Raw genomic sequence first — 11,166 nt, 5'->3', positions numbered from 1 at the left:
CCTCCCGTTTCTGGCAGAAGTTCCATGAGGAACTGGGCACGAGACTACATTTTAGCACTGCTTACCAGAGCGAGCGGACCATTCAGACCATTGAGGATATGTTGAGGGTCTGCGTCATTGATTTTGGTGGGAGATGGGACTCCTACCTACCGCTCGCAGAGTTCTCCTACAACAACAGATTCCATTCCAGTATTGGTGTTCCGCCTTTTGAGCTGTTGTATGGGCGGAAGTGTCGTACCCCAGTCTGTTGGGGCGAGGTTGGCCACAGGGTCATGGGACAGACCGAGGTGGTTTTGCAGACTACCATTTGGAAACGGCTGTAAGCCTCCTAGGCAGACCATTAATCATCCAACTATTGGTAGTCCTCATTCCTCAAAGCTTCATGGGTGGCTGTGTTCCACGACCACTAGTGAATTCCCCAATTTACCCTCCTCAACATGATCCAACAACAGGTTTGGTACTATTACTTAATAAATGTTATTTGGAGAATAATTCAGGTCTTGGAGACACTCGACTCTATTCTAATTTATAAGTAATAAGCATACCTCTGATATTAATTGATTGATGTTTCTAGATGTTATTTTTAGATTCAAACATTTGATTTAAATGTATTGATATATTTTAGACTTTTTGTTGCTATATAATTAAAAACCAAATTTTGTTTTTTTATTTTAAGTACTATGCTATTTGGGTGTAATGACATATGTGCTCTTAGAGCATGTCCGGTTAATTGTAACAAATTTCTATGTACATATCAAGAGGTGAAAAAAGAAAGATCAATTTAGGTTTTTCTTCAACTGGGATGACAAGTTATTTAACACCCTAATCGTTGCGACATTTAGAGCGTGTTTGGCACGGAGCTTTTGGAAGCGTTTTGGAGCTTCTAGCTTTTAGCTTTTGACAAAACGCTATAGTTTAAACAAAAAGTTTCGTTTGTCAATACGAATGTTTAGCTTTTAGTTTAAATAAAACGCTTCAAATCTAAAAGCTACTTCATATAGCGTTTAACAAAACACTACTGAGCTTTTGAAATCAATTTCCATAATTACCCTTAAAAATATATTTATATTTTTATTTATTTTTAATCGGTTGTCCTTTTATGTAATTTTATATATTTCAAAAGTTTTCAGCTACTTTTGTCAAACACTCATATAACAAATAAAAGTTACAACTTCCCGTTACCAGCTACCCGCTACCAGCTAACAGCTACTTTTGCCAAACACACCCTTAATACTAAATCATTTACAAACTAAACCTTCAAATATACAAACTACCAAATCTATGATAAATTTGAAAATATATATATATATATATATATATATATATATATATATATATATATATATATATATATATATATATATATATATATATATATAGTTCTTCCTAAAAATAACACGATGGAATGTTCGAGTACATCAGTTTTACATAATCATTTACCTAATAAATTATTGATAATCAGAAACGTCTTTTTTTTTCTTTACATATATTTGAGTTTGTTGAAATATATAGATATAGTGTATAATTATATTTATAACAACATAATGCTATTAGATTTACTCATATGCAAGGAGACGTGTAGCTTGAAATGTTTATGTAATTGCAAGTAGTAAAAAGAGACTAAAACCATAAAACACAATGTACTAATTCCATTGCAAAAGATACTTACAAAGTTACAAATCAAGAAATTGATCAACCAAAGCTAAATCTACATGAAAAAGAATGGACTTAAAGAATGAAGGCATTAGGTTTAATTCCCAAAAGGACAACATACTGTATTCTAGTAAATTCGCCAATTTAACAGTGTATTATTAACCGACAAACATAATAATCATTTTTGACACATTTTTTTTTGTCAATGATGAAACAAATATTTGTCAAACTGTATGATAATGTGTTATTTGTGGAATTGACGAATGACTGAAAGTACGTTTGTCTTTTTGGTATTTAAAAATGGTCATGTCATGGATGCGCATGTATGCATGTTATGATAGACAAACAAGACAACCATGACACTAATAATAGATCAGTGTCAGATGTCAACCCATAGTAGCAGCTTGAGTGATTAAGTGAACAATTGCTGCTGTAAAGAACCCCAGCAATGCACCAGCTGCAACCTGATTTTTTTTTTTTTTTTTTTTTTGAAAAAAAAGAATTTGTTACATAAAAGTATTATTAAAAAAAATGTGCTTGTTATATTAGAAATAATAAAAATGCATGAAAAGAAAAGAAAAGAGACCTGAGGAGGAGTGTGGCCAAGAAGTTCACGAAGTGGTCTGCTATCAGCCAAGGGATGTTCAGCAGGAAGCTCATATACTATTTGATTCAGAAGCTGAAAATTTTAATTTCAGACATGATAAGGGAACGAATGAACAATTGATTTAGATAAGATCATAAGATAAGAACTTGTTGTTGCCATTTTTACAAATTCAGACCTCTCACCTCTGCTTGGCGTCCAGCATGCAATCGTACACCACTTGCATCATACATTACCTGTTTGTTACAAACATCATAAACTGTTAGTTTCATTTACAAGATGCATCACAATGAATTCACAAACAACAGCAGATGATGAAAAAGAAGGAGAGAGTTGAGAGAGGGAGAGAGATCATACAACACAAGCTAATATGAGAGCAATTGCAAATGTAGTACCACCAATACCATCTTGAAAACCAACAGCAGCAGCAAGAGCAGTCACAGTTGCTGAATGTGATGATGGCATGCCACCAGATCCCACAAGCTGCTTAATATCCCATCGTTTTTCTTTATACCTGCATGTCTACAACAGCTATAAGATTCTTAGGAGGAATGTAACGATACTAACACCATTTCAGTTTATTAGCAAGTAAAATTGAATAAATTCATTCACAGAAGCTGAATTAATGTCAAATATGCTTGTCAGGTAGTTAATTTGATCACCAAACTATGCTTAAATCAGAAAACACATCATTAGCCCTAGAAAAATGATATTCAGAGAAAAAACAATGTCCTGATCCGTTTCTCAGATTCAAAATAATCGTAAGCATTCAATCCAGCGCACGCATGAAACAGAGAGACATAGCAACACACAGCGCTTAATGTATTATCCAGATATGATATGGAATTGTAAATTGATCGATTAGAAAATCAAACAAAAGAGACAGATATCATAATTGAAAACCTAGCTGAAACAAGAATACAAGCAAATCCAAAAATCAGAAATGATAATGAAAGAAAAAACATACCAGGTGGTGAAGACCTTAATGGCTTGGGCAACCGCAAAGGCAACAAGTGCAGAAACAAGAGCGTAGTTCATATGAACATTTGAATCCTCGTCGGATGCGGATCCAGACGGCACCGTTTCAGTCATGGATCTCATCTCTTTGCTCCCCCTGAATAAGAAACCTGGCGAATAATCAGAAATAGGGAGATGGAATATGCGAAGCGTAAGAGAAAGGAGCTACGACGACGACGATGATGATGATGATTGATTGTGTCAGGGTATAAGCAACCGAAGAACGATGAATTTGATTTCTTTATAGGTTAATGGCGGAAAGGGACTTCCATTTTGATTGCAATTGCAAACATACGGTCAAACTCAAACAAAATAAATAAAAATAAATAAATAAGTTGCAAGGAACATAAACTGGTTCGGACCAACGAACCGAACATATTGCCATATTGGGTTATATTTCATTTGATTTTTAGTTTTTGATTAAAAAAATTGATTTTCGTTTCTGTTAATTCAAATATAGTTTTTGTAGCTATTTAATATTCTAATCTTATGTCTTGATGATTGATATACTCGTCCCTTAAATTTTTAATTAATGTTCATGATTTTAAGACAAGCAAATCATGCTAAATGGGAAGTTTATAACAATGAATTGAACCTTATTAACATCGGTAAGCATGCCAAAAAGATGAAGAATAACAGACTTGAAGCCTTAAAGTAAAACGTACATTTTAAATAGAATCCAAAATTCAATATCACTAATTATTCACCAAATAGTTCTATTTGAGAAATTTTGGTTGTTAAACAAATAAAAAAAATTTGGTAAAAAATTGATAGTTTTAAAGAGGAAAGAAAAAGTGCATCATGATGAATATTGTCATGGTCGACCACAACCACAAGGGACAAACTCAATAAAATGACTTGATAATATGAAGTGAGGTAGCAAAATCAGATCTACATATGATATAACATGTATGATCAAAGTCTACTTGTATGTTGATGAAGAAAGATGTTTTCATCAGAAAATCCAAATATGCTTTCTAAGATCAAGTGTATGTCATGTATTTTGCAATGGGAATCATCAGCCGAATAAAATTGATGAACTTGATCATCAACTTCAATCCAACTGCAACCAGGTATCTTATGAGCCTTTTGCTCCTTCAACGTTCTCCATACTATTCTTGCTTTATCCCACTCCCCTAATGCACCATAAATATTGGCCAACATGGCCCCATACCCACCATTATTCGGCTCAATTTCAATCAGTTTCTTGACTGCAATTTCAGCCAAATCCATTCGGCCATGAATCTTGCAACCATTGAGCAAAGAACCCCAAACAGCTTCATCAGGTGGGGATTTCATTGCATTTATAACTTCCATGGCTTCTTCAAACTGACCTGCTCTACCAAGAAGATCAATGAAACACCCATAATGATGAATGTCAGGCTCCATTCCGTAATCGTTTGCCATTGATTTGAAAAAAGAACGACCTTTTTCCACCAATCCACCATGGGTGCAAGCATTTAATAGCCCTACAAATGTAATATCATCCGGTTTCACACCATGTTGTTTCATTTCCTCGAAGATTATTATTGCTGATTCGCTTTGGCCATGGAGGGCAAAAGAGTTGATCATGGAGTTCCAGGAAGTTAGGTTTCTCTTTGGCGTTTCATCGAACACCCTTCGGGCTTCTTTCAAGCTCCCACATTTTCCATACATATCAACCAGTCCGTTTGCAATATGAGAATTAGGACCAAGCCCGTTTCTAAGAAGGTAATTATGTGTTGATTTTCCAAGATGTAACATGCCCATGTGGCCGAAAGCTGAAAGAGAGCATAGAACTGTAACATGATTTGGTTTCTTTCCGTTCATAATCATCCTTCTTAGAAGATGAATAGCCTCTGAAAACATCCCATTGTGAGTACACCCAGCGATTATAGAATTCCACGATGGGGTATCTCTGTCGGGCATTTGTTCAAACAACTCAATTGCACTACGCATTTCACCGGCTCTAGTATACCCAGAAATCATAGCAGTCCAAGACACGACATTTCTCTCAGACATTTCATCGAACAGTAGCCTCGCAACAGCTATATCGGAAGAGAACCTCGAGTAAGCGTCGAGTAAAGCCGTTTTCACAACCGGGTACTCTTCATACCCCGTTCTAACAATCTGGGTATGTACCATTTTCGTTCCATTCGATCCCAAAACCTCCGGGCAAGATTTAAGGACGTGTGGGTAGATAAAATGGCTGACTTTAGGTCGTTTCTTTCGAACCATATCGCGGTATAAAAGGAGCGACGAATCATGATCTGGTTGAGAAGAATAAGCTGTGATCATGGCCGTGTAGAGGTAGACATTGGGTGAAACAAGAGAAGAGAAGATTGAGCGAGCGTAATCGAAGTTGGATAGAGAGAGTACACAGCACCGAACGAGCTTGAAAGAGAAAAACTGGTCTTGTGAATGGCCGGTGGTGATGAGATAAGCTTGAAGCTGCTTAAGATGAATAAGGTTATTGATTTTGTCGAGTATTCCAATGATCTGTGTGTTTAAATTGGAGGATGCTGGCATCTTCTGACCCTGCTCTTTGCTTCAACTTCACCTCTTCGCTTGCACTCCCGCCTTTGCCAATATATAGCCTCCATACATGTTTTGATTTACTTTATTTTAGCAAGTTAAAGTTTAAAAAGGGATCAAAATCACAAAATGTACCTATAAATTCTCTAAAAACTTCATAAAGAAAGAAAGAAAAGAATCTTCTACCTCTATCAGTACCTTTGAATAAATTTTGATAATTCGTTTTTTTTTTCTCTAAAATGCAAGGTTGTAAAAATCGTTCGACGTTAGTTAGTCGGTGGACTGGGGTTAAAGGATTAATCGGCTAAACGGAGATTAATAGGGAGATTAATCGGTGACCATTAATTGTTAATTTGTTGAATTTTAAAAAACTAAATATAAATAATATCTTATAAAAATTCATAAATATCACTAATATAATAACAAAATATGTTAATATAATTAATACAACATTAATCATATCTCAAATAGTTTATATTGAGATATAAACTTCTTCAAAATGTTAAAATTTTATCGGGTTCTACTGTTACACTTATTGTGTATGCAGGGATTAATCGCTAGGCGTCTTCTAATCGGTCGAGTAGCACTTAAAGATCAATCGGGACCTAGTCGAGATTTTTACAACACTGCTAAAATGTATAACTAAAAAAATTATAACATAAATTCCAAACAAAAATATATATTTCATAGACAAAAAAAACAAATTATCAAAATTTATATTGAGATAACCGTAGAGGGTATCGCAGCGTGAAGTTCCGTTCTACAAACTCAGGCAAATTTATGAAAAAGTCCCTAATATTCAATTGTTGACATGAGTCCATACAGGGAAGACGAGTCCACAAAAGATCCTGTGCAGACTCATTGGTCATTTTTGGAAGAGCTCTTTTTTGGGGTCATTTTTTGACACTTGGGTGGGTCACTTGGTCATTTTTAGCAAAATCTGAAAAGAAAATATTACTATTGTTATTATAGTAATACAGTCTTTTAATCATATTTATCACACCAATAAAAAAATTCAAAACTTATGCAAATAATAGCAGTCTCATGAACCCTTAAGTTCAAGGCTTTGTATATGAAAATCAACTCAAAATTGTATAATCTTCTATAGAAATAAGTACGAAATAGCCTTCAAAGGACTTCAAACTTTTGGTGAATCTATTTACAGTTGTAGAAAGTTGATTGAAACTCTATGATAGAGTTTAGTTGATGTTTCCATCCAATGATTCATTTTGCAGCCATTATATTAAATTGGTGTGATAGTCCATATAGTCTTGGATTTAAAAAAGACTATAACCAGCTAGTTTATCTTATAACATGATATGATTAGTATTTAATACAATACTACCAAAGAACTAGAAAGCAACAACGATTTAAACCAAACAGAATACAACATTAATTACAACTCAATACTAATTTCGTTAAATCTTAAACAATTTGTCCTGCAAAATGAGACTTGAATACTATTACCAGGTTTTCTGTTTCTTTGTCTTTTTTTTTGCTGAATGTTGCTTCTATATACGAATAACTGAGGCAGAAGATGAGTCTGGGGTACCATGGAAGTTAAGTTCTACAAAGTGACCACCTCCTTCACCTCTCGCCAGTCTTCCCGGATTCACACACATACATTTCACTTCTTCACCTCCTTCACTTGTCCCCTCCAACCTCAAAACCTACAAATATCTCAAAATTAAACAATAATAATACATCAATAAAATCTTCACAGAACCATTTAAAAGATATAATGCATTAGATACCTTCACAAAGTGTGTGAGGTCTGAAGGGACAATGAGAATGTCTGGAACACTAGACATTTGAAGGGCTTCTGGAGCAAGCGACAAGTCCACAGGAGTGTCTTCCGCGGGTGGGTACAGAGGATAAAAGCTGTTGTCACAAACATAAAAAATATTAAATTAAGAAAAAAGAAAAATATTATTTGAATTTTGAAAACATGCCTGCGTTGACTCAGGAGATGGTTTGTTAGTGTATTCATGCGATTCTTGATCCCACGTGACACCACATCCATACTAAGCTGTTTCAAGACATCCACACTACAGCAGCCTACTTTCACCTATATTTTTTTCACTCAATTATTAAAATTTGTCAACTCACATTTTTTTAAATATCATCCAAATAACAACATTTACCTTATTTGCTGAGATCATTCCTGGATTTGTAATGCAAGTGATCTGACGACTTAGATCAGCTATATTCATATCAAAAGCAGCCTGCACAACCAAAAAAATACAATAAGCATAATGCTACAAAAAATTTAACTCATTCTGATATTTAGAGTGATTTACACTTTTGGTCCCTGAGTATAGCTGTTTTTTTCAGTTTTGGTCATTGTTTAAGGTTTTCTTAATGTTTTTGGTAACACAATGGCAAAACTAGCTACACTCAGGGACCAATATAGTCATTTTACTTTGGAAAAATAACCAAAAAACGTTACAAGAACCTCAAATAAAAACAAAAAACTGCAAAAGAAGACTTTTTGAGACCAAAATTTGCAAAAATTAGCTACGCTCAGGGACCAACATGTAACTTACTGTAAAATTTATAAATATTTCATTCACGAAAAAAATAATAAATTTACCTGAGGAAACACATAGTCATGGTGTGCATCGCGTATAGATGGCACAAGAATCACACGTGCAGCAGAGCCCATATATTCCACATAATCTTGAAGCTGAGGAACAATTGATATATAAAAAATCAAAGGAAAAAGTGGAAATAAAAGTGTTAGAGGTAAAAATAAAGGAGCGGTTTAGACGATTATACCCTCCTAAGGATTTCAAGACGGAATAAATCATCATAAGTCCTGTTTAAAGCTCCTTTCTTGATCTCGGGGTGCTCCGAATCAATGAAAGGCCCTAACTGTTAATGAGTTAAATACAATGTTAGTTAGTTTAGAGTGGTTTTGATTTTTGAACAGTTACAGGGTTAAAATTGTAAATTCTCACCAGTATAAGCAACTGAGGCTGCTTTCTTTGTGCATATGCAAGAAGATCAGAGAGTGGCTCAAAGAATAAGTTGTCAGTTGTGGTGTAAGGGCCTGAAGCAATAATCTGCTCAAAGATGACATGGTTAGAATCAGAGAAAATCCAAAAGGGGTACTTTAGTAAAATGAAGAACAAGCTTACACACCAATGATAAATCTGATGTTATATCAGATAAACCAGCAGGTTTGTTATCTTCATCCACAGCTTGTCTCTTCTTTTGACGAATATTTTCATCATCAGGGACTGATAGTGGAACATTATCAACAATTTTTGTTGCAATTAAATAGTGCCCACTTGGATTATGCCCTTCAATACCTACCACCTGTTGAATTATGTTTATGTTAAATATTTTTTTTTTCTTGTCAATTTCCATCTTTTAACTATCTACCTGGCCTGGGAAAAGGGAAAACTGATCCAGTTTCTGTAAGTCAAGGCGCACACGTTGTCCTCCAGAATGCTCAACACTGTTCAAACAAGTGAAAAATGACAACAGTAAGGGAAAAGATGTCTGAAAAGAGCATAAAGATTCAACAGAAATTACCTGCTTTGAAGCATGATTGGTTTTTCCTTTAAACGCCCTTCTTCTTCACAGCAAATCATGCCAACAGCAAATATACTTTTCTGATAGGGAATCAAGAGATGTAACTTATGTTGTTGAAGCTCTTCAAAGATGATACAAAAGAAAAGAATAATTCTAATAAAATAGAGATAGGAATTACTTGGGAAGCAACCGATGGATCAACAGGTTCCTCATAAAGCTGAGATGCAACCATGGCTTTTGAATATTTCATGATTTTATCTTCAAGATAATTAAACTAAACTTCCAAAAACATTAAAGTTAGTGATGTAAGCATAATCATGGGACGAAAAGCAATCAAAATTATGAGAATGCTATAATACCTTGTCTTCTATCCTGTCATACATGTATCTGCATCCAGGGGCAGGCTGGGAAGAATGAACTTCAAGGGAACAACTTTTAATAGGTTGTACCCTTTTGATCACATCATCTTCAGAACCCTCTTCGCCCTTTTCCATTTTAATTTCATGAACTGTGGATAGGGTGTTAAAAGTTGAGTGTACTACAAACTTGTCTTTTCGTTGCCCAAAGGGTGTCACCAGTTCTAAAGGCTTCCCCAATGAATGCTGCATAGGTGTTACATCAAATGAGTCCAGATGTACATTAGTTTGTCCTGTTGGAGAGGTAGGAACAATCTCCTTAGCATCTTCATGGTCTTCATCTAACTCCCTGTAGGATAAGTTTGTGGTCGTTGATTCAAATCATAGAAAATGAGGCTCAATTATTCACAGTTATAAGCAGTCACGTCTCAGTGACTCAGATAAAAGGCTTACATGGTGACATCAGTATATGAATGTAGGCCTTGCTCCTTTTCGATAATAGCTTGTTTCTGTTCACTTTGTAGTTGCTGATGGAATGCATCCATATGAGCATCTGATACTACTAGTTCCAGTTGCCTGTCAAAACAGGGATAATATTAACATAATATTGCTGACGGAATGCATACATATGAACAATGATAACACTGTCAAAAACCAAATAAAACTAAACACAATTCGAGTGGCAAAATGGATTCTCCTACAAAGCAGACTATAATTCCTTTCCACCTCCATACTCGGACCGCCTATACTGAACGTTAAGGTAATCGAGCAAACTAATTACCTGTTGATAGAGTACAAATCCCAGCTCGAAACAAGGTCCGATGGACTGAGATTGTAATTTATACAAAATGTCAGACCTGCTCACCGAAACAAAAACAAATTGAGAAGATAATCAATCGCACGGACTATAAAAACAAAATCACGATGAAATTAGTGGGGCAAAAAGTGAAAATCTTTCTTACATTTCTGAAGTATTTCTTCTTCTTCGACTAAAACGAAGTTGTTCTTCTTGAATTCGGCTCTAATTTGGTCGTCCATGGGGATCTAGGGTTCTTGCTGTCGACTGTGCTTGGAGGGAAACAAATGAAGAAGATGGCGCGAAAACTTGGTTCGTCGTGTGTGTATAATATATCGTTGAATGGGCTTCTAAGGAATGTAAGCTTTTGGGCCCCTGGCTTGATCAAGCCTAAGGGTCATCTTTTCTGGGCTGGACTGATAAGATATTTGGCTCATTGGCTGGGGCCTTTTCTCGGAGGCTCAACTCCACTTCCAGTCTCCAATTCTTTAAAAAATAATATAAATAGTTTTTAATATCAAGATTTAAGTTGGTTATTTGATTCTATAATAACATATTAACATCGTCTATATGAACGGGAAATAAGTTGTTCCATAAATCTTGTAGGGTTTGAATTTCAATGTCTAAAAAAAGTTATACTTGATATGCCAAAGCGTACATTTGTTATCGTACATGTACCTGTAATT

General features: G+C 35.0%; 3 protein-coding genes across 3 annotated transcripts; all 3 read right to left on the bottom strand.

Moving 5' to 3' along the window:
- Positions 1 to 1,629: 1,629 nt before the first annotated feature.
- LOC111881575 (uncharacterized) lies at positions 1,630 to 3,647 on the bottom strand. Its single transcript, XM_023877978.3, has 5 exons — positions 3,225 to 3,647; positions 2,615 to 2,771; positions 2,443 to 2,493; positions 2,240 to 2,332; positions 1,630 to 2,117 (listed from the first exon to the last, which is right to left on the bottom strand). Exons 1-5 carry the CDS (start codon positions 3,356 to 3,358, stop codon positions 2,040 to 2,042), a joined length of 513 nt encoding a protein of 170 aa, XP_023733746.1. The 5' UTR covers positions 3,359 to 3,647; the 3' UTR covers positions 1,630 to 2,039.
- Positions 3,648 to 4,119: 472 nt separating this feature from the next.
- Positions 4,120 to 5,926, bottom strand: LOC111881574 (pentatricopeptide repeat-containing protein At1g33350). The gene has a single exon (XM_023877977.3). The coding sequence runs from the start codon at positions 5,780 to 5,782 to the stop codon at positions 4,190 to 4,192; it is 1,593 nt and encodes a 530-aa protein (XP_023733745.1). The 5' UTR covers positions 5,783 to 5,926; the 3' UTR covers positions 4,120 to 4,189.
- A 1,138-nt stretch (positions 5,927 to 7,064) lies between these two features.
- On the bottom strand, positions 7,065 to 10,801 carry LOC111881585 (uncharacterized). Its single transcript, XM_023877988.3, has 15 exons — positions 10,647 to 10,801; positions 10,466 to 10,541; positions 10,138 to 10,260; positions 9,688 to 10,033; positions 9,507 to 9,602; positions 9,329 to 9,408; positions 9,176 to 9,251; positions 8,933 to 9,109; positions 8,749 to 8,853; positions 8,567 to 8,662; positions 8,382 to 8,474; positions 7,933 to 8,013; positions 7,741 to 7,856; positions 7,543 to 7,669; positions 7,065 to 7,458 (listed from the first exon to the last, which is right to left on the bottom strand). Exons 1-15 carry the CDS (start codon positions 10,720 to 10,722, stop codon positions 7,300 to 7,302), a joined length of 1,827 nt encoding a protein of 608 aa, XP_023733756.1. The 5' UTR covers positions 10,723 to 10,801; the 3' UTR covers positions 7,065 to 7,299.
- Between the last annotated feature and the right edge of the window lie 365 nt (positions 10,802 to 11,166).

This window comes from Lactuca sativa, chromosome 3 (assembly GCF_002870075.4).
Source record: "Lactuca sativa cultivar Salinas chromosome 3, Lsat_Salinas_v11, whole genome shotgun sequence".
Classification (NCBI taxonomy): Eukaryota; Viridiplantae; Streptophyta; class Magnoliopsida; order Asterales; family Asteraceae; genus Lactuca; species Lactuca sativa.
Note: the sequence above shows the minus strand (reverse complement) of the source record. Positions and strands in the feature narration are given on the sequence as shown.

Excerpts from the sequence above, each read along its gene's own strand:
- LOC111881585 (XM_023877988.3), bottom strand. The coding sequence starts at position 10,722 with ATGGACGACCAAATTAGAGCCGAATTCAAGAAGAACAACTTCGTTTTA. Across the intron at positions 9,110-9,175 it reads TTTCCCTTTTCCCAGGCCAG|GTGGTAGGTATTGAAGGGCA; the intron begins GTAGATAGTTAA and ends ATAATTCAACAG. Across the intron at positions 8,854-8,932 it reads TAACATCAGATTTATCATTG|ATTATTGCTTCAGGCCCTTA; the intron begins GTGTGTAAGCTT and ends ATCTTTGAGCAG.
- LOC111881575 (XM_023877978.3), bottom strand. The coding sequence starts at position 3,358 with ATGAGATCCATGACTGAAACGGTGCCGTCTGGATCCGCATCCGACGAG. Across the intron at positions 2,772-3,224 it reads ATTAAGGTCTTCACCACCTG|GTATAAAGAAAAACGATGGG; the intron begins GTATGTTTTTTC and ends GTAGACATGCAG. Across the intron at positions 2,333-2,442 it reads ATGCTGGACGCCAAGCAGAG|CTTCTGAATCAAATAGTATA; the intron begins GTGAGAGGTCTG and ends TAAAATTTTCAG.
- LOC111881574 (XM_023877977.3), bottom strand. The coding sequence starts at position 5,782 with ATGCCAGCATCCTCCAATTTAAACACACAGATCATTGGAATACTCGAC.